This window comes from Staurois parvus, unplaced genomic scaffold (genome assembly GCF_062004578.1).
Source record: "Staurois parvus isolate SC_StPar_1 unplaced genomic scaffold, SC_StPar_1.0 ptg000216l, whole genome shotgun sequence".
Lineage (NCBI taxonomy): Eukaryota > Metazoa > Chordata > Amphibia > Anura > Ranidae > Staurois > Staurois parvus.
In genome coordinates, this window is record NW_028318012.1 from 707,952 (window position 1) to 734,087 (window position 26,136).

General features: G+C 41.7%; 1 protein-coding gene across 1 annotated transcript in view; it reads left to right on the forward strand.

Moving 5' to 3' along the window:
• Window positions 1–26,136, forward strand: part of ARHGAP15 (Rho GTPase activating protein 15) — a 778,695-nt gene that overhangs the window by 507,259 nt on the left and 245,300 nt on the right. The window contains exon 12 of the mRNA XM_089679020.1: window positions 14,080–14,157. Coding sequence (XP_089535146.1) covers window positions 14,080–14,157 — 78 coding nt within the window. The remainder of the gene's footprint in view (window positions 1–14,079; window positions 14,158–26,136) is intronic.

A 26,136-nucleotide genomic window follows, 5' to 3' on the forward strand; every position in this document is an offset into this window, starting at 1 on the left:
TTACATAAGGTTTTCTGTCATTGTTTTTCCAAACTTTGCACGCCTCTCTTGGTACCATATAATAAAGCATTAAAATGTTGGTTTGGATACATTTTACAGTCTTCACTTATAGTCCTTGGTTGTTATTATCTGTGCCTTTGAACTGCATCCACCTAGTTTAACAGGCTCGTCCTTCCATTGCCAGGTTGGTACTAGACCATGCAGAGTAAAAATGTGGTGTTCCTACCAGCCGCCACTTCCTCCATAACAGTCTGGAACAGCCGCGGTCAGAAAAACTGCTATACGTGTTCTTTTTCTGCGTGTCCTCTGTCTTCTCCGAATGTCAGTGCCCTTATGTTTTGCAATCTTTGGCTTTTTTTCTTAGTGAAAGGTGCCTTTAAAGTTGTTTTGTTTGAAAGTTGTTCACAGAATCACAACTCTGAACCTTTAAAGACAGTTCCTTCTTCTAAATTACACTTGGCCTAATTGTATTTCTAAAATAATATAGCTGCGTTCCAGAGAAGGGAATGTGGTCACACAGCCCATGCCTAAATCCTCCAATTTACATTGGTTTGGTTTGGCATCACTTGAAAAGTTCTTGGAAGAAGAGTGCTGCAGCTCACACAAACTATAATTGAAGTAATATTTCTGAGCCTGTCTGTATTGTATAGAAACTTTGTGAGATGCTAATCAGCTTGCAAAGTGAGAAAGCCAGCAACGCCATGGAGTTTTATAGTTTTTCTGCAAAAAAAAAAAAAAGCTTCACCATGTAAGACAACAAAAGATATGAGATAATAGAAATCTAAATCAGGTGCGTTGAGGAACGTACAAGTTTCTTTCTCTATATCCCTCTGAAACTTCAGAAAGGATTCACACTTAAAGAGAAACTTTAGTATCCTTTACCTTCATCCTTGCACCCCCAGTGCTACCATACCACATACTGTAGTCTTGCACCTCTGCAAATATACCAGAGGGTTCTGCCCAGCCTTTGGGTCCCAACTGAGTGCAGACTTTTTGTGCATATACATACACATCACTGTTTTAGACTTCAAGGCCGGCGCATCTTCACCTATGCCTGGAAGCACCCCTGCAGATGCTGAGAGGTGCCGCAGGGATCTACTGGGACCCAAATTCCTACAGCACATTTGTGCACATGCCAAATGTGAGAGAGGGAGGGGGGAAGGCAAGGAAAAAAAATATTTTCTTTAGGGAGAAGGTCCACTCTTGTTAAGCTGTGTTTTGCCAATGCTGCACAAAACAAAATCATAAGGTTTAATGGCAACCCCACCAGCAGCTCAATATTCCCTTCCCTTCACTCTATTAGGCCACCATTAGTAAAGAGAAATGTCCAATCCTTATAAAAAGGGTAACATGTGATGCATTCCCTTTCCACCCACATGACAGTAATGGCTTCTCAAGCCCCAACTTTTGGCTATATATATGTAGCGCTCTCCCCTGAAGGAGCCACTAAGAATAGACAGGTTTTCCCACAAGAGTACAGAGGCTATCTGACCAGATCCAAGCACACTGACAAATGTAGGCTCAGTCTAGGGGATTTTTTTTAGTGGATTTATTGCAGAATCTTGAACAGGGGATGGGTACAGGTGCAGAATACTCCAAAATATTAGAAGAAGTTAGCAGGAGGACAAACTTTAGATAAATCCTCTTGTAAAAGCCTTTGCTGGGGTGTAGAATGGAATGGCCAGCTAAGCTGGAACCCTATGCAAATCATCCCAGTCCTTCCAGCAACCTCTGACACTTACATCCCCAAGCACATGCACATCTAGGATCCATAATCAATGTCTTACTCACAAAGTCTAAGGACAACTGTCTGCCACCCAGGAAGAAAGCACCCTTCCCAGACCAGCCTCCACAGGTAATATCCTTCTAGCAAACACCTCTCAACCAGATCTCCTTCAGGCCCTCAACCAAGCACATGCTGTTGCCCAAACAGCAACTCCAGTATACAGGCTGCATCCCAGGGGCAGCAGCTCCAGGACAAGAAGAAGCTCTAAGCCAGCTGCCCAAACATTTATCTCTCTTCCTCAGGCACCTTCTGGGTGCCCCTCCCATGGATTGGTTGAGAGAAGATAAATATTCATACCTTCTGTGGTTGACCCTCCTACTCTATTCTCGTGAAGCTTCCTCCAAAGACAGACACACTTTGAAATTGAATGTGTAGTGGCAACAGAAAATGCAAAGTAAAGGATGTGCTGATGACGAACAACCAATGGGTGCCTCCACATAACCTATATGTTTGTCAGTTTACCCATTCCAAAAGAGTCCCCAAGCTAGAGTTCGTGTAGAGCTCTGATGATGTGGATGAGGTGATAAAATTAAGGTAACCAACTCATGGTGCCTTAGCTTCAGCACTACCTTCACATTACATTTTCTTTGGTACAGGTTCATTATAAGAATCTATTTTAGCCACTGAGAAATCACTACTGCAAACTCAGCATTTTGAGACTCTTGAACAGTGGCCTACAAACTGTGGCTGGATGTGGACCTTTGCTTGCCTTTTTTCATCCTTGTTCCTCCCACTGATACAAGGCACTATTCCTCCAAATGACACCAATGATGAGGCACCAATCCTTTCACTGACACCAACAGTGGGGCATAATACCTGCAACTGACACCAACAATGATGCACTATTACCCCCCTCCCCCCTGACACCAACAATGGGCCAATATTTTTCCTCCTAATGACCACAGGCACTTTGTGTTTTTTTTTCTCCCACTGACCACCAAGCCTGAAGCATTGTCTACTCCCGTTGATGCTGGGGCATTTCTACTCCCACAGTCCAGGCCCCCTAAAATCAGAAGGGAAGTAAACTGGCCCTCTGTTTAAAGTAGTTTGGAGACCCAAGTCAACTCTCTAAGTAGCTGTGAGTTTGAAGTCCATCTAAACCCAAGAACTAAATAATATTGCGGCCTATCAGTCCTTAGATGTGCTGGCTGCTGATTTTATTTTTTCAGGCTTTTTTTCTTTATGTTCACCTGGCGATCTTGCCAGTTACACAGTTTCTGTCCTAGGGTGGCTACATCACCCCTCCACTGTATCTATGGAGGGAGTCCAGGTTGTCACCCTAGATTGATTTTCTGATATGGACCACAAACATGCCCTTATCTATTCTTCTCCATTGCATGGGGGACATGACAATTGGTAGGTTACAAAAGATAGCTAGGAAGGAAGATACACTTCAGTTCAGCTCACAGGAAGTGACTAGGATACAGCCTTTCTGTGAGGATCAAGTATTTTCTGTACTGGCTGAAAATGTTCTTAGCTTGAAAAAAAAATGAACGCCCCCTCCACATTTAAGGACTGAAAGTTGCAATATAATAAATGTGTTCTAGGGTTTGATACCCTTTGAGATGGCCAAGGTGTACAGAACCATTAAAGGACACACCTCAAACTTCAAATAGGACATCAGAATTGGAGAAGAAAAAAATAACAATGAACGTTTGCATATTGATACGTTTTACAAGGCAGTGTGCAGTTCAAAGATATAATTGCACAGCAAGGCAACATTTATACTTTCATCCCTTTGTCTCCATGAAACAGATACAATTGGTAATTAAAAATGTGAGGTTCGAGCCTCTTTAACTGCTAAAGCAGGTAATATTTAAACAGATCCATAACACATTGCCATCCTCCATTCCAGTAAGGTTAATTTTCACAGGGAGCTTTGTAATACTTCTGGGTGTGCTTTGTCTATCTAGCCAAAACTGATAATTGTGAAGGGATTTAATTTTTCTCTTCCACTTGTGTTCTATTTATCGGAAATATTATTGTGTGAATTCTTGTGTTTCAGTCACAATATTACACTTTCTCATTCACTGTTTCAGAATCAACAATCTCATATTTTTTATTTGAGAAATCAAGAGCTATAAACATCTGTTTCTCTCTATTGTGTGTATGTGTGTATACACTACATATATATATATTTATTTATTTCAGATACTTATATAGTGCCATCAATTTACGCAGCGCTTTACATATATATTGTACATTCACATCAGTCCCTAACCCTCAAGGAGCGTACAATCTAAAGTCCCTAACTTACATTCATATACAAGGGCCAATTTAGACAGGATCCAATTAACCTACCAGCATGTCTTTGGAGTGTGGGAGGAAACCGGAGCACCCGGAGGAAACCCACGCAGGCACAGGGAGAACATGCAAACTCCAGGCAGGTGGTGCCGTGGCTGGGGTTCGAACCAACGACCCTAGTACTGCCAGGCGGAAGTGCTGACCATTTAGCCATTGTGCTGCCCATATATATATATAAATATGTATGAATATATATATACAGTGGGAATGGAAAAGAATTACCCCCCATTAAAATATTCATATTTTGTTGCTTTGCAACCTGAATTGAAGACAGACACAGTTTTTGTTTTATCCAGCTGTATTTACAAATTACAACATCCAAGTGAAAGGTATAACACCAGCATGTCAGAAAAAAAAATCAAAGACAGAATCACTGACATGGAAAAAGGATCACCCCCTTGTGTCATTATTTTGTTGAACCACCTTTTGCTTTAATTCCAGCCTTTAGCCTGTTGGAATTTGTCTCTACTAACTTTGCACATCTAGACTTCGCAATATTTGTCCACTATTCTTTGCAGAACTGCTCAAGTTCAGTTAAGTTTTATGGTGACCGTCTGTGGACTGCACTCCTCAAGTCATTCCAGATTTTCAATGGGGTTTAAGTCTGGGCTCTGACTAGGCCATGCAAGGACATTCACCTTTTTTTCCTTCAACCACTATGTGGTCATTTTTGCTGTGTGCTTTAGGTCATTGTCATGTTGAAATGTAAGCCTTCATGCCATTGACAACTTTATGGCAGAGGACAGCAGATTTTCCTAATTTGACGGTATTTTGCCCCATCCATTTTTCCTTCTGATCCTGACAAGTGCTCCAGTCCCTTCTGCAAAGAAACACCCCCATAAAAATCCCACCTCCATGCTTTACTGTAGGAATGGTGGTATGTAAATGGTGAGCTGTATTGGATCTCCACTAGACATATCGTTTAGTGTTGAGGCCAGATCATTCCATTTTAGTCTCATCTTACCATAATACCTTTTTCTATGTGGCCTCAGAATCTTCCAGGTGTTTTTTGGCAAAGCTCAGTGGTGACTGCATGTGGCCTTTTTTAAGGAGTGGCTTTTGCAACCCTCCTATACAAGCCACATTTGTAGAGAATTTGTGATATTGTTGTCACCTGCACACAATGCCCAGTCTTTGTCATCAATTCCTCCAACTGCTTCAGAGTTGTTGTAGGCCTCTCAGACCAGTTTCCTCCTGGCTCTTTCTTCCAGTTTGGAGCGACGTCCTGATCCAGGGAGGGTCTGTGTTGTACCAAATACTTTCCACTTCTTAATAATAGATGTCACTGTGCTTCTAGTCATTGATAAAGCCTTTGAAATGTTTTTGTATCCATCCCCTGACTTATGCATGTCCACAGCTTTAGATATTTATACAGTGCCTTGCCACCCATAATGGATTGTTTGCTTCAGTTGCACTACCAGGGACTGAAATGCTCCAGGAAAGCTTGTTTCATGCTGAGCTAGACAAAATGACCACAGCTGATAACAGTTGAAATCAGGGACGGGCTGACAACTCATGGGGCCCCCCGGGCAATAGGGGATCATGGGGCCCCTGTGTCCTTGCCCAAACTCAAAAAAGCCTATGAAAAAGGTACCAGGGGCATCTCATGGGGCCCCCTACTGACCCCGGACCCTCGGGCAGTGCCCGAGTTTCCAAATGGTCAGTCCGCCCCTGGTTGAAATTCAAATGACTTTGTGTGCCATTGAGAACATGATTAGCTATCCCTGATCCTTTTTCCAAGTAGATTATTCTGTTTTTGAATTAAAAAAAAAAAAAAATGACATGTTGGTGTTATATCTTTCACTTGGATGTTATAAATTGTAACAGCTGGATTAAGAAAAAATTGAGTGTATCTCCAGGCTGTAAAGCAACAAAATGTGATTATTTTAAAGGGGGGTAATTCTTTTTTTTCTTATTTTTATATGTATCACCAAACTTAGCAAATTCTATGGTAGTCAGGCTACTGTTTTCTGATATTGTGTCATTCCATCAATAACTATTGTCTGCAGCAGCTGGAATATGTAAACACAATAGGAGTGAAATGGGTCCTGTGATCTTCATCACCAGTTGACACTCAGCCCTAAGTCAGCACACTAATAAAAAACTTGGGGCTTTGTCCAAGTACTATTGCCCTACAGCACTAGAGTGATAGGTCATTTCCTATCAGAAGCACTATAAACCAGATTTACTTAACGTGTATGTCAGAGGAAATAACTAAATAAACATATGCAGTATGTCTCTTCAGTACATGCACATTGCACCACGGTTTATCTTTTGGAAGACCCTGAAAGTACAGAAAATACCTGTTGATCAGAGATGCACTTAGTACTTTTATGGACTGAGTGGTGTGAGCCCTGACCAGTTTTCTCTTGTCAAGCTTCTAAGACCCACCTATTCTCCCATCTTTATGACGTAAAGGCTAATCATTCTGTAGTCCCAAGATAAGGATTGGCCAATCCCTCCCCTTGAGATCACACAGAAAGGGTGCACTAGACACAGGACAGTTTAGAATTCCTGATATGACCAACAGATATTTTTTTTTCTTGCACTTATCAGACGTGAAAGTTAATTGTTAGGGTTTTTGAAGGCTTTTTAGAACAGAGTGTTAACGCAGGTAAGACATGCAAGTCTCTTCTGTGATAAATTACACCTACCTTTGGAAAGGTTTCTTCACAGTAAGAGCTGGTTCTGGCCAGCTCAGCGGATTGCTTTAAAAAAGTGAAGTGAAACAACAAGAAGCGCACCAACCTTGTGCATTACCTCAGTAACCAAAATGTATTTAGTAAAAGAATGGTACTCACAAACAGCGAATAAAAACAGGCATGTAAGTCCTCCAAGGGACTTCAAAGGCAAGAGGCCAGCACGAATCCCATCATGGGGGTAGGCACTCAGTACAGCTGACGCGTTTCGAAGGTCATGCCTTCTTCCTCAGAGCTGCACAAGGTTGGTGCGCTTCTTGTTGTTTCACTTCACAGTTCTGTTCGGGCTTCCCCAGCCTTGGTTTGGAGCTGCACGACCTTGTATACTCCGGTTGTTGCTTTTTTGGAGTTTTGATTTTATCTACTCACCACCGGCCTGGGTCCCGGAGCGCAGGAGAAATCGCATTTGCTTTAAAAAAGGCCTGGATTCTCTCTTGGACACACAAAATATAACTGGATACTAACATTTATAGGTAAAGTTGAGCCAGGGAACATCCGATTGCCTCTTGGAGGATCAGGAAGGAATTTTTTCCCCTGCAGGAGCAAATTGGATCATGCTTTGCTGGGTTTTTTTGCCTTCCTCTGGATCAACTGTGGGTATAGAATTATAACTTTTTTTTTTCGGTTGAACTGTATGGACTTTTGTCTTTTCTTCAGCCTGACTAACTATGTAACTACCTGCCTGCTTGCAGTCTTCTGTAGCATGAAAACTGAGCTGCGCATGCACAGCTCAGCTTGCATCATCAGCATGGTCCCTGTGTGGCAGGGTGACTGACTCTTGCACATGCACAGGAGTTACATCATTCCTCACTGGCCAAAGAAGATGCCCAAAGGCTTGCAGCTGGGGAGAAAATGCTGACACCAGCGAGGGACCTTGACCGCTAAAGAGAGGGGGTAAGTTTAAATGACTTAAGTTCAAGTGCACTGAAATGACCCTGTACCTGGTTTCCTGTAGTGGAAATGAAATATATGTGTTCACTTGACATTCTTTTCAAATCCCCACCGCACAGTACTAAACACTTGAGGTGCAGATTTTACGCCTAAAGTTTAATCCCCATTTTTTATTTAAAAAAAAAAAATTGTTAGGGATTAAAAAAAAAGAAAACCTGATACTTTCAAGTTTCATTCAACCCACATCCCATGAGTGAAGAGCAATATGGACATGCCCCTGAGGAGGGCGCCAGCACAGCCCTCTGCACTCACAGTACAATGATACAGAGAATGCCACCATTCAGCGCTGAAGAATAGACAAGGAGGATCCTGTGAACCTCCCAGGAGTATATTAACGTTTATTAACTAAACTAGACTGCTGAACATATAAACTGCTCACGGTTACAGGAAAACAGAACGACACATACAAACGGCTGCAAATAAGTTTCATTAGCAAATGCAATAGTCTTTACACAATGGGATACACAATTGCTGAGCGTCAGCCCTTCTACTGGTCATGGCAGCTTTCATCTTCTTCCAGTTTTCCTTCCAGTTTCTGAATCTTTAGTCACTTGATTGACCAGGCTGGGATGATGTCAATCCTACACATGCGCATGGGAGTTACATCATTTCGGCACAGAGCTGCGCTATAAATGTGTGCTGTAAGTTGAAATAGAAGCACCACGTCACGGCTAAGAGGTCCAGATACAACTGTATTCCATTAGGTTCAGGGGTACAATTCAAAAAGTATCCAACACGTTTGGGGGGGGGGGTCTAAGTGCTCCCTTCATCATGGCTTGACTGGCAACAAAGTGAACAAACCAGAAGTGAACTGGACCTACAATGATATTTTTTTCCAGTGTATATTATAAGCACGGGCCTTTTCAGCAGCTTGTGTGGCATTACATTACAAGCCATGGGGGCTGTGGAGATCCTCTGGGGTGTAGAAGCCACCTGCTAAGGAACCAGATCATTTACACCAACAATACCAGTAAAATAAACCAGTGCTATGTTTCCACTTACCATAAATGTATACTGAGCTGTGCATGAGCAGATCAGAGTCCTCTCGGTATAAACCAATGCTGAAAGGCAGGGAGAAGGATTTATAACAGAAGATACTAATAGCCCATCTGGAAGAAAAATATATTTTAAATATATTTTAAAAATATTCTTCCCAAATATATTGCCATATATTTGAAATACTACAATTTTGGCCATATTCAATATATTTAAAAATATATTTCAATAAAAAAATTTAAAAAATATTTTTTTTTAAATATATTCTTCAGATTTGTTTTAACATATAAAAAAGTTATTTTAACAAATTTTTTTAAATATATTTTTAAATGCATTCCAAAAATGTAGATTTGCATTTTTAAAGACATACAATATATTTTAAATGTATTTTTAAAAATATTTTTCATATATTTTGTGATAAAAATGCATTTCAACATTTTCAACATGCAGTGTATATATATATTGAAATATATTTTAAAATATATTGAATATGGCCAAAATTTTAGTATTTCAAATGGCAATATATTTGGGCAGAGTATTTTTAAAATATATGTAAAATATATTTTTCTTCCATGTGGGAGGGTCTCCTCTATCAATAAAATCTCAGCTGTCAAACATTTTTACATTTTTAATTTTGATTCCACTTTTAGGACTGGTTCACACCAGATGCAGTCCAGTGCTTTTTTAATCTGCTTCAAAAATGCATGTACAGTGTTTCCATGTATTTCAATGGCCCTAGTTCACACCAGTGAAGTGCGTTCCAGTGCAGTCAACAGAAGTAGAACATGCTGCATTTTTTCTGTATGGAATGTATCTGGAACGTGGCAAAATGTGCACTGGAACACATCAAAAATGCTTTGGAACCAGGGGCGGACTGACCATTTGGAAACTCAGGCACTGACCGAGGGCCCAGGGTCAGTAGGGGGCCCCATGAGATGCCCTTGGTACCTTTTTCATAGGCTTTTGTGAGTTTGGGCAAAGACACAGGGGCCTCATGATCCCCTATTGCCCGGTGGCCCCATGAGTTGTCAGTCCGCCCCTGTTTGGAACACACATTTCCTGAACTGAGATGAAGAAAAAAGGAAGAGAAAACGCGTATCAGAAACACACTGAAAAACACATCAAAAAGAACACATAGAAACACATCCAGGACACAGAAATTGTGCTGTGAACTGGTCCTAAATTAAATTTAAAACATAACTCCACTTTTGTTGGGGAAAAAAATCCTCTCTAGGTGATCTATGTACATTTAACAAACTTTGTAGAAGTTTACTATCTGTTTCTGCTCTGAAGGAATAGCTGTTTGACCGTGTCGTTTGCAGAGTTGGACCTCATTCACATTGGCATACATAAGTGTACATTGGTGTGAAGGGCAGTTTTTGCCTGCATGAGATGCAGAGGTGTTCCATGCATCCATGTGCAGGCAGTCCCATTAAAATGGCTGTAAAGGCTCAATGATTTTTACCTTCCTGCATTCTATTAAGGAAGGTAAAAAATCTGTGTTCAGCAATGCCTCTAGCACCCCTAATACGTACCTGAGCCCCATCACGATCCAGCGATGTTCACTGGAGTCTCGGCTATCCGGGTACTCCCTCTTCTCATTGGTTGAGACAGAAGCAGGAGCCATTGGCTTCCACTGCTGTCGATCACAGCCAGTGAGCTAATTAGAGAAGAGGGGGAGGAGCCGAGCCATGGCTCCGTGTCTGAATGGAGACACGGAGCAGCGGGTGCCCCCATTGCAAACTGCTTGCTGTGGGGACACCCGACAGGAGGGAGGGGCCAGGAAAGCCTGCGGGGACCCAAGAAGAGGAGGATCTGGACTGCTCTGTGCAAAACCACTGCACACAGTAGGTAAGTGTAGACATGTTTGTTATTTTTTCTTAAAAAAAAATAAGCATTTAGAATCACTTTAATGTTTATTGTGACACAGTGGCTGTATGGACACAACTGCTGCTCCCATGCGGGAGCATGTGGGTGCATGTGCCCTCACAGATATCATGAGTTTGGGGACCCCCCCCCCACACCCGCATGAATGCCAGATTGAGAGCAGTGGTTGTGTCTCTTGCAGCCACTGCGACCCAATAGATATGAATGGGACTGCCTGCACGCAGATGCATCCCATGTAGCAAAAATGTCCCTTTGCACAGATGTATATTTAGGTACGCCCATGTGAATGAGGACTGGTTCTCAGTAGGAGGGCCTGGTTCATTATAATCACCTAGTGCACTCTAAGTATTCTGATGAAAAAAGGTGCAGTGTCAGCATCCCTGTAGAGGTATTCAACCCTTGAGGGAGTAGCTCACCAAAACTGAAATTCCTGTTGCAGGGGGTTCCTAAAATATGACTTGTATCTTGGATAGTGCAGACTTCTGGGAAAATCAGTGAGCCAATCATACAAGCAACAAATGACATATCTGGGAGGCATTCTTTACAGTACACCAACAGTGTACAGAACGCCTACAGGTTGTCATATTGCATTGAATTTTACAGAAAATTACAGCGGATGCTGATTGAAGTAAGGCTCCATGCACACAAGCATTTTTTTAAGCTCCAAGAAGCTGTTAATAGCATTTTGTTTCTGCTGCTAGAAGCTAAATAGTGTTATCTTATGTGTCCATGTACACTACTTTAGGCAATTAGTGTTTTTGGCTTCAGCTTCTAGGAGCAGAAAAAATTATGTTTTTGTAGAGTTTTTTGAGCAGAAAAAAAAACGCAAAATGCTTCGAAATGCTCCTAAACGCTACTAACAGCTTTTTTCTAGCTTTTTCTTTTCTGTATGCGCTGTACAAACACAAATAAAATGCTAACGTTCCTAAATGCTGCTAAAACACTACTAAAACCCTTCTAAAAAAAGCTATTACCATCATTTTTTATCCAGTGTTTTTTCCAGCATTTTTCTAGCTTAAAAAAACATTAGTGTGCATAGAGCCTAAAGGTAATGTTTGTATTTCAATGGTTTTTATTAATTTATAACAATTAACACAGGAGCAACAAATCACGCCCACGCAGGGGCTATCAATTGCACATAGAGGAACTAGAAAATTAGAGAAATCAGTGCTCTAACACCAACAGGGCAAAAGATACGCCCACAGAGGGGCCATCAATGGCACTTAAATAACAAAACATCTAAAGGTAATTTTTAATAACCATAAGGCCCCTTGCACACCTTTGCATTCTGGGAATGCACAAAAACTGCACCAAAATGTGCATTCTGTGGTGCCATTCTTAATGGCAGCCAAAATGCAGGTAGCAGTCGCGCATTGTGCTGCGTGACAAAACTTGTGCAAACACACCAAAATGTACATTGCAAAAAAACGTGACCTCACTTCCAAAGGAAGGTGCAGGAGCTACTTTGGCATATTTGTCCGGCATAGGTCAATGCTGTCTCAGGACAAACGCCCCAAAAAAGTACAGAAAAAAAAATTGTTGCGAATGCGTGAATGCAGCCTGAATTTCAACATGACTTGTGTAGTAATTATTATACAGGATTTACAGGATTTATATAGCGCCGACAGTTTGTTCAGTGCTTAACAATATAACGGGAGACAATACAGCAACAATACAGTTCAATACAAGAGGGATAGGAGGACCTGATCCCTTGAGCTTACAATCTAGGAGGGAGGGGCTAGTGGTACAAAAGGTAGTAACTGTTGGGATGGACTGGTGGGAAGAGTAGAAGATTCCATTATTAGCTGAGGGCAGGATAGGCTTCCCTGAAGAGATAGGTTTTCAGAGATCACCTAAAAGTGAGCAGAGTAGGCAATAGTCTGATAAATTGGGGTAGAGAGTTCCAAAGGATGGGGGAGGCTCTGGAGAAGTCCTGGAGATGAGCATGGGATGAGGAGACAAGGGAGCTAGAGAGTAGGAGGTCTTGCGAGGAGCGAAGAGTACGGTTTGGGTCAGGGGTGGGCAAACTTTTTGACTTGAGGGCTGCAATGGGTTCATATATTGGACCCGGGGGCCGGACCAAGAGTAGATGAATGATGTGTATGTGTCATCCATAGTAAGTATAGTAATATTCCCCCATAGTAAGCATAGTAATTAATCCCCCATATAGTAATTCATCCCCCATAGTAATTCATCCCCCATAGTAATTAATCCCCCATATAGTAATTCATCCCCCATAGTAATTCATCTCCCATATAGTAATTCATCCCCCATAGTAATTCATCCCCCATAGTAATTCATCCCCCATATAGTAATTCATCCCCCATAGTAATTCATCCCTCATAGTAATTCATCCCCCATATAGTAATTCATCCCCCATAGTAATTCATCCCCCATAGTAATTCATCCCCCATATAGTAATTCATCCCCCATAGTAATTCATCCCCCATAGTAATTCATCCCCCATAGTAATTAATCCCCCATATAGTAATTCATCCCCCATAGTAATTAATCCCCCATATAGTAATTCATCCCCCATAGTAATTCATCCCCCATAGTAATTAATCCGCCATATACAGTGGTAATTCATCCCCCATAGTAATTAATCCCCCATATAAATAAATCCCCCATAGTAATTAATCCCCCATATAGTAATTCATCCCCCATAGTAATTCATCCCCCATAGTAATTAATCCCCCATATAGTAATTCATCCCCCATAGTAATTCATCCCCCATAGTAATTAATCCCCCATATAGTAATTCATCTCCCATAGTAATTAATCCCCCATATAGTAATTCATCCCCCATAGTAATTCATCCCCCATAGTAATTAATCCCCCATATAGTAATTCATCCCCCATAGTAATTAATCCCCCATATAAATAAATCCCCCATAGTAATTCATCCCCCCTATAGTAATTCATCCCCCATAGTAATTCATTCACTTACCTTTGCTCCGCGCGTTCCTCTCGCCGTGTTCCCGCGCCGTTCCGGTCTTCAGGGCGGACTGTGAGAGGAGCCTAGCTCCCCTCACGTTCGTCACGCTGCCCCGCCTACACACATCCTGACAGCATCACGCTCCACGGGCCGGAATAAAAGGTCCGCCGGGCCGTATACGGCCCGCGGGCCGTAGTTTGCCCATTGCTGGTTTGGGTGATATTTAGAGACAAGATTGGTGATGTAATTTGGGGCAGAGTTATAAATGGCTTTATACGTTACTGTTAATGTTTTGAATAGTAATTATGTATATACAGGATATATATATATATATATATATATATATATATATATATATGATTTTTTTTTTTTAATTTGCTATTTTTTTTTTCCTTGAAAGTGGAGTTGTCCTTTAAAAAGTTTCCACATTAGAAATCCCAGAATGCATTACGTCCATTTTTTTGTGTATTGTGTTGTATTAGTAGGTAATATAATATCTCTCTCTTTTGTTTTTTCAGGTTTAAACGTAGACGGTCTGTACAGAGTCAGCGGGAACCTTTCCACCATACAGAAGCTGAGATTTGTGGTGAATCAGGGTAAGTCGTCCTGCAGTCCCCGCCATATTTTGGCCCTCGCCGGTCGCAGTCAGTTTTTTCCCCGCTTTCTCTTCACACTGCAGTCTTGATCAATGTTTGGATTCTTCTCCGCAGCCTTTGATGATAATGTGCTCCGCTTATCTGAGAATGAAAGGAAGAAAGTTTAGTGGTGAGCGTTTGAACTTTTTCTAAAGCAATCATGGCCACAGGGGAAGAACTTTCCTGGAAATTGATGATTGTCTTGTAGTGCTAAAAGCCGGCAGCTCCGTCATTAACTGCAGGAAATGCCCATCCCATAGGTCAGCGCAGTGATTGTGCGAACTCCCCACCAATTAGGCCAGCCACCGCTAAATAATTACTTTACGCAGCGTGTTATGTTTTCGTGTTTATCTGCGGGAACCAATGCTTGCTATATCTCCTTGTGTAGTTCTCATCTCTATTTAAAATGGGACTCCGAAAATGGAACACGTTTCGTGAATGTAGGCGGGGCGGTGAGATAGTAAACCTCATAAATAGCAGCGTTGACTTATTTTCTTCCCTTACATCTGTACACATCGTGGAAGAATCTGCAGAGCAATATTCCTACATTCTGTCTACATTCCTTGGTAATAAGCAGTTACTTCAAGAGTCTGTACAAACACAAAGGAGTAAGAAGGGTAATAAATACTAGAAGTGCCCAATCATACCGGTGCAAGCTGGGAATTGCAATTGCACCTGAAATCGCATCTAATGAATGTGAATGTCAGTGTCTTAACATTTGTGATTTGCTGCAGCCAGGGGCGGACTAACAACTGATGGGGCCCCCGGGCAATAGGGGATCATGGAGCCCCTGTGTCCTTGCCCAAACTCAAAAAAGCCTATGAAAAAGGTACCAGGGGCATCTCATTGGGCCCCCTACTGACCACGGGTCCTCGGGCAGTGCCTGAGTTTCCAAATGGTCAGTCCGCCCCTGGCTGCAGCGCGATTTCTTAAGTAGTTCTTGAATTATATATTTATTTATTTCAGGCACTTATATAGCGCTGTCAATTTACGCAGCACTTTACATATATATTATACATTCACATCAGTCCCTAACCCTCAAGGGGCATACAATCTGAGGTCCCTAACTCACATTCATACATACACATACTAGGGACAATTTAGATATGATCCAATTCACCTACCAGCATGTCTTTGGAGTGTTGGAGGAAACCGAAGGAAACCCACGCAGGCAAAGGGAGAACATGCAAACTCCAGGCAGGAGGTGCCGTGGTTGGGATTCGAACCAATGACCCTAGTACTTCTTCTGCAGTTTTGTTGCGATTTCACACACATAAAACATAATGGAAATTGCACTGCAAATTGCAAGATATCGTTGAAAATTTTCAATGATAAATACAGTCTTCAGAAATTGCACCTGAAATCGTGGTGAAATTGCACACAAATTGCACGATTTTAAATCGCATCGCTGTGACCGGTGACTAAGTGCCCGGTCATACCGCTGCGATTTCAGGTACGATTTGGGAATTTAAATTGCACATGAAATCGCATTTATGATGTAAACCCTTACTAGACAATCTTTAAGCTTGCCAAAGCAGTGTGTATAATAAACAATTGACATTTTCTTTCTTTTAGATTATACTTGTATTCACTTTTTCCCATAATTTCTTGCACATTTGTGCTGTTGATCTCAGTCTCTTCGCAGCATCTCTCTGTCTTACTTCCGCCTGGCAGTACTAGGGTCGTTGGTTCAAATCCCAACCACGGCTCCTCCTGCCTGGAGTCTGCATGTTCTCCCTGTGCCTCTGTGGGTTTCCTCCGGGTACTCCGATTTCCTCCCACACTCCAAAGACATGCTGGTAGGTTAATTGGATCCTGTCTAAATTGTCCCTAATATGTGTATGTTTGAATGTGAGTTAGGGACCTTAGATTGTACGCCCCTTGAGGGTTAGGGACTGATGTGAATGTACAATATATATGTAAAGTGCTGCGTTAATTGACGGTGCTATATAAATACCTGTAATAAATAAATAAAATCTTAAAGGACTGCTCCACCCTTAAAAAAAAAATATCCACATGGATTAACCTCTTGTCGCCAATGTAACATATACAGTATGTGCGGCAGGAAAGAGGGTGGCCTTTAATGCCCAGCCATCACACATATGTGCCCATGGATAACAGAGGTTTCTGTGCTGATAGCATGTTCACTGCCTTTGGCTTCAAGGCACCTCATTCTAAAATGTAAAAAATGAAACTAACTTTTACATAATGCAGCAAAATCCAGACATGGAATACTCAATATTACAGCTGGGTTATTCTTCCAAAGCAAATACTCCTTTGCACATTGGTACTAACTAGTATTCCAATGTTTCTCTTCTCCCTCAGTTTCTCTCCCTCACTCAGCTAATGTGACCCCAATGCTGAGAGAGGCAAACAAGGATGCTGTGCTGGCACCTGATGTCCTCCTTATCAACCAATGACAACATTGGCTGCTGGAAGGTTGTAATGGTGCTCAATGAAAACCTGTGCTTTGTGTAACTAAAAGACAGGTTTGGTCCACCCATTGGCTTGTATACAATTTTGGAGCAATTTTTAGGTATTTTTCCAAGGCACCCCTGAAAAAACCTGAAGGCACCCCAGTGTGCCTGGGCACCCTGGCTGAAAAGGTTGACCTAGTTTAAAGGCCTGGTTGACCCCACTCCTTATGGCCAGCTGAAGCTGACCAAAGAGTACTGGGCAAGGGGCTTCCCCACAGATAGACTGCCCAAGGCAGGGGAGGAAGGAACTTAAGGGCCACATATTCTGACCCTAGAATTTAGGGTAGGCTTTACCATCCCAGAGTAAAAAAACACACATATACACTCAGTGGCCACTTTATTGGGTACACCAGTTGAATTGCTTGGTAACACAAATTGTTAATCAGCCAATCACACGGCAGCAACTCATTTAGGTATGTAGACGTGGTGAAGATGACATTCTGAAGTTCAAATCGAGCATCAGAATAGAGAAGAAAGGGGATTTAAGTGACTTTGAACATAGCATGGTTGTTGGTGCCAGACGGGCTGATCTGAATATTTCAAAAACTGCTGATCTACTGGAATTTTCACATACAATCATCTCTAGGATTTACAGAGAATGGTCCAAAACAGAAAAAATATCCAGCAGTTGTGTGGATGAAAATGCTTGTTGATGTCAGAGGTCAGAGGAAAATGGGCAGACTGGTTGCTGCGACATTCAGATGGTAGGGCCATCTTGCCTTGTCCTGCCTTGGAACAACAGTTCAGGCTGGTGGTGGTGTAATCTTGTGGGAGATATTTTTTTTTGGCACTAGCAAGATATACCTAAAAAAGTGGCTGATGAGTGTAAGTGCAAGTGAAACAAATGTGGAGAGAATAAATAAGAGGTAAAACAGGGTTCCAGTGCAAGTGCAGTGTTTAGACCTTGCTGACTACTAGAAACATTTTAAATGGAAACCATTTAACCTACCAGTGTGTCTTTGGAGTGTGAGAGGAAGCCATTGTACCCGGAGGAATACCAATGGAAGAACACACATTTCCGTGCAAATAGTGTCCTTTCTGGATGTGATTGAAGCTCCCCCAGCGCTGCCATATGTAATGGTATGTACTTTCCAGCGCCTCAGGATATGCACAGCCAAATGGAAAGCCAAGGGTACCAGGACAGCGACAACCAAATGAAATTCTTCAGGGGTGCAGCCCTCCTCAGACGGGAAAATCAGCCACTGGATAGAGAGAAAACAGGTGGCGCACACACCTAATGCATTATCCAAGGTTTATTGTAGGAGTGAAAGAATAATGAAAACATACTCACAGACGAAGCATGTATCTAAAAAGCATAGAAAAATGGCAATGGCCACAACGGCGGGCACGGTGTTCTCACTGTCAGTGCGGTCAAAAACTGACGCGTTTCGGGGACGAATCCCTTTCCTCAGAGCTGATGACCAGCCTCTGATGCAGATATATGATGAATGGAGAGTAGGAGCCTTGCTGTTGATGCCATATGTAATCTTATATAATCCTTCTAAGTTACATAGTTCAGGTGTGTCAAGTGTTAGGTACTGTTATAGTGCAGAATACAAAGATGTTTTGGACAATAGTGCACTTCCAACCATGTAGTAACAGTTTGGGGAAGGTCATTTTCCTTTCCAGCATGACTTTGCCCCCTCCAACCCCCTTCCCACCCCGTGAAAAGACACAGTTTGATGTGTTTGATGTGGAGGAACTCAAGTAGCTTCCATAGAGCCTTGACCTCAACTCTATTGACCAATATTGGGATTGAACACCAACTGTGAGACAGGTCTTCTCATCCAACATCAGTCCTTGACCTCACAAATGCTCTTTTATCTGAAAGGGTACATATTCCCATAGACACTCTCCAAAATCTTCTGGTAAGCCTTCCCAAAAGGGTGAGGCTGTTATAACCACAAAGAGGATGTTGGGGCATCTCCAAATTAATGGCCATGGTTTTGGAATGAAATACCCATCAAGCTGATATAAGGCTCCATGTACACGGTGCGTTTGGAGAGTTCTTCTGAACGCTGGAAATTGACAGCAGGAAAACGAAGGTTAAAAACGTTCAGTTTTGCCGCATTTGCTTCTGCGTTTATGCGCGTTTAGCCGCATTTATGAGCATTTGCTTTTAGAAGTATTTTTAAAAGATAAGCACAGGAGAACCTCCCAAATGCCCAGAATGCACTGGAAAATGGTAAATTTTTAACTATTTCAGACTGTTTGAGAGAAGCAGAGAGCAGTATTTGTTGAGATTAGCTGTCCTTTTTTTTCTGTGGTGTTTGGATGTGTTCCAGCTGATGTCTGTGCAGAAATTATTGCAGCAGTGTCTAACATATTTTCTTTCATATGCAACCTCAAAGTATGATGTACCGGGTCCATTTGAGTACCAGGAAAACTCTTTGCATGCATTTTTCATGATGAAAAAAAGGCTCTGGACAGCATCTGGAAATGGAAGAGTTAAAAACATTTTCCAAATGCTTATAACCGCGGTTAGCCGCGTTTACACACGCTTACAAGCGTTTGGCATTTGAAATGCTGATAAAATCTACTCCGGAACACAAGTTTGGTGCGTTAAAAAAAAAACGACTGTAAACTCAACTACCTGTAAATGACTGTAAATGACATAGTGTACATGGACACATAGGAAAACATTAGTTAGAGTTCAGGGGCTGCTGAAAAAAACGCTCCTAAAGGTGAGTTCATCAGCTGCCGTGATGGAGCCTAAGAATGATGGTCAGGATTGTACAAATGTTTGGCCATATAATGTAAATTACATAGATTATAGATATAAAATGTACTAAAATTAAGATGAATAAATTAAATCTAATGACAAAGATTTGTATTTGAATCAGCCACACACAGTAATAATGATATCAGCCATGCATTCGTGTGCATGTCTTTTTTTTACTACATTAAACACAATTTTAAAGCAAATATGAGAAGCAAAGGAAAATCGTGTCTACATACAGTACGTCCCTGTAGTGGAGATTGCATGCAATGTGTTATTTTTTTTCCTCTTACCAAAGGAATTCAGCTTATTTTTATTTGTGCGTTTTTTTCCTTTTATATAGCTGCTGTTTTCCATTCTTCAAACACCAGCTGCCAAAAAATAAACTTTAATATTCTCTGTTTTTCAGTTCCACGGGGTATTTTCCGCAACAGAACCCATTGATATTAAACTATATGGCTTACAAGTGATAAGATTATCTCTTAGCAGTGATTTATTTTTTTCTATTAAAACCAGGAAATCACATGACCAGAAACAGAGTTAAAACTGAGCTGTTATGGTTTTTCAAAACTTTTATCATACATCCGTGTTGATTGAGCGAGCCAAATACTTGTGGACTTTGTAAGAATCGTTCACGAAAACAGAATCATTCCGTTTGGAGTAAATTGAGCTGGTTTATTTATTCATTTATTTTTGACAAACTAGTTTTTTCGACAAGGCTTTTTACTTTGTTTTTTTTTTCTATGTGCAAAAGAAAAGTATTATTTCCTGACATACACTTTGCAAAGATATAAACAGTAAATTGGACCCCAACTTCACAAAAGATATAACACCTTTTAATTCAGCTATTTCTATTCAGAAACATATAGGTCAGATTCATATTTTTTTTGGTGCGCGATGTGTGCGTTAAAGCCCAGTTGAGCTGTAAGCTTAAAGTGTTACTAAACCCACAACAGTAAAATCAGTCTGTATATGAAGTAAAGCATGCTTGTTGTACTCACTGTGGAACCTAAGGGGTTAATCATCCGCATTGTGTAAACATGCTGTTTGATCCTGTCTTCTCTAATCCTCACCTTCTTTTTCTGTCCTCAATCCATCTGCTGATAGAGAAGAGCCTTGTTCAATTATTCACATCTTCTCTCCTGATAAGACAGGCTGGACTGTAGCCATTCTGAACATGCTCAGTTTGGTGTGTGTTGCTAGAGATTGTTTTTTTTTTTTTGGGAGAGTGCATGTGATCAGCACAGGGCAAATCAGCACTGTCCAGACAGAGGGTTAGGAGTTATGCAGCCTCATAGGACATTTAGGGGAGAATGAAAACTCCTCTTATTATTATTATTATACAGTATTTATAAAGCGCCGATAGTTCGCTCATCGCTGTACATTACAAAGGGGGACAGAACATGTGACAGAACAATAACAATACAATGCAAAACATGAGGGGATTGAGGGCCCTGCTCTTTCGAGCTTACAAGCTTTAACCAGTGCTCAGCTGGACACTGATAGAAGTCACAAGACTGCTCTAACTGCTGATGAGAAAAGGTATTTAGTAGTTTATATTTACTAACATAATTGCACTTTCATGTTCTGTGTACTGTGGGAGACTAGATATAGAGAATGCAGGGACACAGGTTTAGTTACACTTTAAAGCAGAACTGCACTACATCTGAGCATCACAAGCCAAAATTTTTATTTCATTATTTTTTAATATTCATAGCAAACTCATCTATCCATCCATGTCTCCATGATTTATTTTGTTGAGAAATCACTTTGAAAAACACCACCCTAGAATTTCTGCCAGTTGCCATATTGAGTGGCAAATGATTCATATAGTATTTTCTTCCTGGAATCCATCTGCCCTTATCTCAGGCATGAAGGCAGGAGGGTGTGCTTAGATGAGAAAACCCCTCCTGAAGACTTCTGGTATGCATTTGCTAAGGCCTGGAAACCAGGAAGTAACTGAGGAAATGTTAGGGAAAAAATTGTAAAGCAAGTAAATATGATATAACTGTACTTCCCCATCTATTTACTAATGCTAGCAGCAAAAGAATTAAAAATAGTCAGTGTTGATTGAGAGAGTGAAGTTTCCCTTTAAATCAGTTACATACATTCCAGGTGTATCAAGCATGTGTAAAGTCTTGCTTGTTTTCTATAGAAAGCAGACAAAACCTACGGCCGGCCATACATGGGTCGAATGCCAAACGATTTTTCTTTCAAAAATCGTCATTTTAAATTATCATTCGAAATTCGACCATTAGTGGGACCGCAGCAAGGGACAATTTTTGTGTGGCCATCGAATTTGAGTGATTGGGCATGTTGGAATTTTTTTGAAAAACAAACAAATTTCTAAGCAATGATGGGGGAATCGTGCAAGGAAAATAATCAAAAAAGAAATGCGCATGAGCTGTGACCTGGAAAGAAAAGAAGATTCCCAGCCATGAATATTTTTATCCTGTAACATTTTGAGGTGAAATTGAAGGTTTGATTGGTTGAATTCTGATAATAATGGTGGCACCATCAGATTACAAAACGCACAAAATTTTCAATAGACAAATCGTTCAGAATTTGACCCATATATGGCCTGCATAAGTAAAAAAGCTTTTTCCCTGCTAAAAGTGGAATGCTTTCTCTCTTAGTGGAAGCAGGGGTCTCTCTGTAGAGGTCTGACCTATAGCTCTGCAATTAGCAACATTTAAGCTCCCTTCTGGTTGGAGAGCTCTTTGTTGTTAGGTAAAGTTGATCCAGGGAATATCCGATTGCCACTTGGGGGATCAGGAAGGAATTTGTTTTCCCAGCAGGAGAAAATTGGATCATGCTTTCTTGGGTTTTCTTTTGCCTTCCTCTGGATCAACTGTGGGTATAGGATTATGTTTTCTTTTTTTTCTATGGTTGAACTGGATGGACTTTTTTCAGCCAGACTAACTATGTAACTATGTAACTATGTTGAACTCTGCAGGGGACATGTTGGACCTTTTCAGAGAGACCACTGCCTCCACAAAGAGAGCAAGGGTCCTTCTCTACAGCATGCTGGCAGGAGACAGACTCTTCTACTTCTTTCAAAGAAAACAACCTGCAAGGCTTTGAGCAGCTTTTGAATAGGACGGGAAAGGTTTAAAATCCCTCTCAGGTCTTCATTGCTGATGACCATTGTCTCTAATACTGAAAGTGAGTGGTAATCAGGGGCGGACTGACCATTTGGGAACTCGGGCTCTGCCCGAGGGCTCAGGGTCAGTAGGGGGCCCCATGAGATGCCCCTGGTACCTTTCATAGGCTTTTTTGGGTGTGGTTTGAGTGTGGGCGAGGACACAAGGGCCCCATGATCCCCTATTGCCCGGGGGCCCCATGAGTTGTCAGTCCGCCCTTGGTGGTAATCCTAAATTTTGAATTTTTTAAGGAACAGGAGGTGACGGGAAATCTTCCACTGTTCTGGTGACCCCTGTTTAACCTCCCCAGCGGTATGATTATTTCAGATTTTTGGTGCTGAAATCGGTACCATTATTTTGCATGGAAATATGTAATTTTTTATTGTAGGCTGTAATTTTTAGGAATAACTCACTGAAATCTGTCTGAACAAGAGTCTAGTAAACATTCCGGATATGATAAAACTTGAAACACGAAATCATAAATTATAATTTAATAAATAATCATAAAAAATAATAATATAATAATAAATTTAATTCAACAATATAATCAAACCAAAAACACTGAAATGTGAAATATAGCGCCATGTTCGCACATCACTGAGCTCAGTCACAGAATCATTTTCAGTGTCTGATGATGAATTTCCCCACAAATCATTATCACTCAATTCTGCAAGTGGTTCTGATTTACTATCGCTGTTCTCTAGCCGGGCTAAAACCGCTTTTGACTTAAAGGGACGCTTTTTGGACGCCATGGACGTTTCTCAGTTTCCAGGCAGAAAGAACAGTAAAAGTGCAGGCAGGGCGCCGGACAAAGCACTCGGGACAAAATGTATGTGAAATGCTTTGAAACAGCAATGTTTTGCTATGTAATATTTGTTTACAAAAAAATGACAGTTTTTAAAATTTTTAAATTTGCCGCCTGTTCCGGCCCCCGTACGTTCCGACGTCACAGGGATCGGAACACGGAAGCCGGATGCCGGCATCGGCCGGAGGAGATGGAAGGGGATGCTGCAAGGGATGCATCATGGGACCGCAGGACAAGGTAAGCGCTGCAGGGAATCCCTGATCAACGCAGCATGGTAAGCCCGAGTGTAGCTCGGGGATACCACATTTGGTACTGAAATTTCACCCCAAGCTACACTCGGGAATACCACCAGGGAGGTTAAGAAGGGATATCCTCTAACTTTTTAAGAGATCTGCTCCTACTTCTTGATGTGTCTCTGGGACAGGAAGTGAAAGGAAATCACTCTGACGGGTCACAGACTGAATATAAATAACCAAATAGGGGTCTTGTTCTTTCCCTGCTTTGTTCAAAAGAAAAGAGTTTTGATTTTACATACAGTTTAAACATCATTAACGTATACCACGGGCGCAAATGACTGCACTGTTTTGGGTTGGTGAAGGAACAGGACCTTCATGTTTCCGAAACAACTTCCATGTTGTGTGTACTGTTGGTTTATGGTGATGTTAAAATCGTTCATTTATCCTGTGCTTTCCTCCTGGTTTGTTTGTTTTTTTCAGGATCTTTTCACTTGCATGTCTAATTAAAGCAAAACATGAATAAAAAATGGTAATGGGATGCATATGTTATTTCCCCCAAAGTCCTTTCTTTGGACCTAACAAACGTATTAGCCTCAAGCTTAGTCCTAGCAATAGCCTTCATTCTAACTCCATGCCAAACCTCAACCCCAGTGCAAGACAAAAGTTATAGATGTAAACTCACCAAAATCACATACATGTTTTAATTTGATTTAGTTCCAAAAGGTGTTTTCAATCTTCTTAAATCTGAAGCTTTCATTTAAAGTGGTAGTAAACCGCCTGAAAAAAAACTAAATAATGGGTCCCTTACAGGTTTAGGTCATAATGTACTAGTATGCCCCACATATTAGTACATTATGACAGATTTACCTGTACACGGGGGCCCTCCAGCGCCACGCTGTCATGGCTCCCCAGCGTCACCATCTTCACATGGTCTTCCTTCTGGGTTCGCAGAATCTGGCAGTATGAATGGCTGAATCCGCGATTACATCACTCTTGCACATGCGCGGGAACCCTTAGCTGCAGTGTGGAGCTCTGAAGGTCCGGCATGATGTACCGTTCCTTCAGAGCCCATGCACCGGTGACATCACTGGCTGCGTGCTGTGTGAATATCTCCCAAATGGTGCAAGTTCAGGAGATAATTCACTTTACCTACTGGTAAGCTCTATTATAGGCTTACCTGTAGGTACAATTTACACTTCCACTTTAAAGTGTTTGTAAAGGTCATTTTTTTCCAATTTAAATAATAAACATTGCATACTTACCCGCTCTGTACAATGGCTTTGCACAAAGCGGCCCTGATCCTTCTCTTTTTGGGTCCGCCACCAATGCTCTTGGCTCTTCCTCTTCTTTGTGTGCTCCCAGAGCAAGCTGCTTGCTACAGTATGTAGGCAAACCTGCGGGCTTAATCCCAAGACAGGCTGTGTGTGTCTATTGACACACAGCATAGCCCAGCCCCACCTCCTACTCTCTGCTCCCAGGATTTTATTGACAGCAGCTGGAGCCAATGGCTCTTGCTGCTGCCTCTGTGAGCAGAGAGAGCGGAGAGAGCTGCTGCAGATGGGGACAGCACTGTACCAAGATCAGGCTCAGGGAAGTATAAAGGGGGGGTTGATACAAACACTGGGAATTTTATACCTTATGGCAGGGAATAAATTTGGGTAAAAAATGTCCAGGATTTAGAAGACCTTTGCCTTCTTTAAACAATATTGTCCTCCCCTTAATGAGATCACAGATACCATTTTTTTTTTGTTGGGGGGGTGATGCTTTTTGGGGGGGAGCACAGCCTGTACTTTCACCTTTTTTCCCTTTGCAAGAATGGTGGACCCAGCTACCCAAAGTCTCATGGCATCCTCATGTCATACATTCTAGGAGGCATCAGGGCAATCTATAACACGTGCAGCCATTGCAAGAGATAGCCATGCCCCAGTGATGTAAGGTTAGAACAATGGCAGGACCAGGGGCATGTGGCGGGATTCAATGAATTACTGCTTAACATGTATGTGTTTTGAGGACATTTCAGGAATATGCATCTGGTCTACTCCTCCCACGCACGACTGCAAGACTTCTCCAGGTCCTCCCCCATCCTCTGGAACTCACTACCCCAATCCACCAGACTGTCACCTTCCCTCCTCACCTTCAGGCGCTCCCTGAAAACCCACCTCTTCAGGGAAGCCTACCCCACCCTCACCTAACAGCCGCTGCCCTTCCCTCCTCCTACCACTCCATCCCCCACAGCCATTTCCTCCTGTACCACTACCCCCTCCCTCCTAGATTGTAAGCTCGAAAGAGTAGGGCCCTCTTACCCCTCGTGTGCTGTTTGATGTTACTGTACTGTTTCATGTATTGTCCCCCCCTCTATTGTACAGCGCTGAGCAAACCCTTTGGCGCTATATAAACTAGATAAATAAATAAATAATAAATAAAACCAGGTAGAAGGGGAAAATAAATAAATAATACAGGGGGGGCTCCTCTTTAAGGTCCTTGTTCAGTTACTGCCTGTTGTGGGGTGGCAGCTGCCTCCAAATAATACACTTTCAGTGTCATTCTTTCACAGGCATCC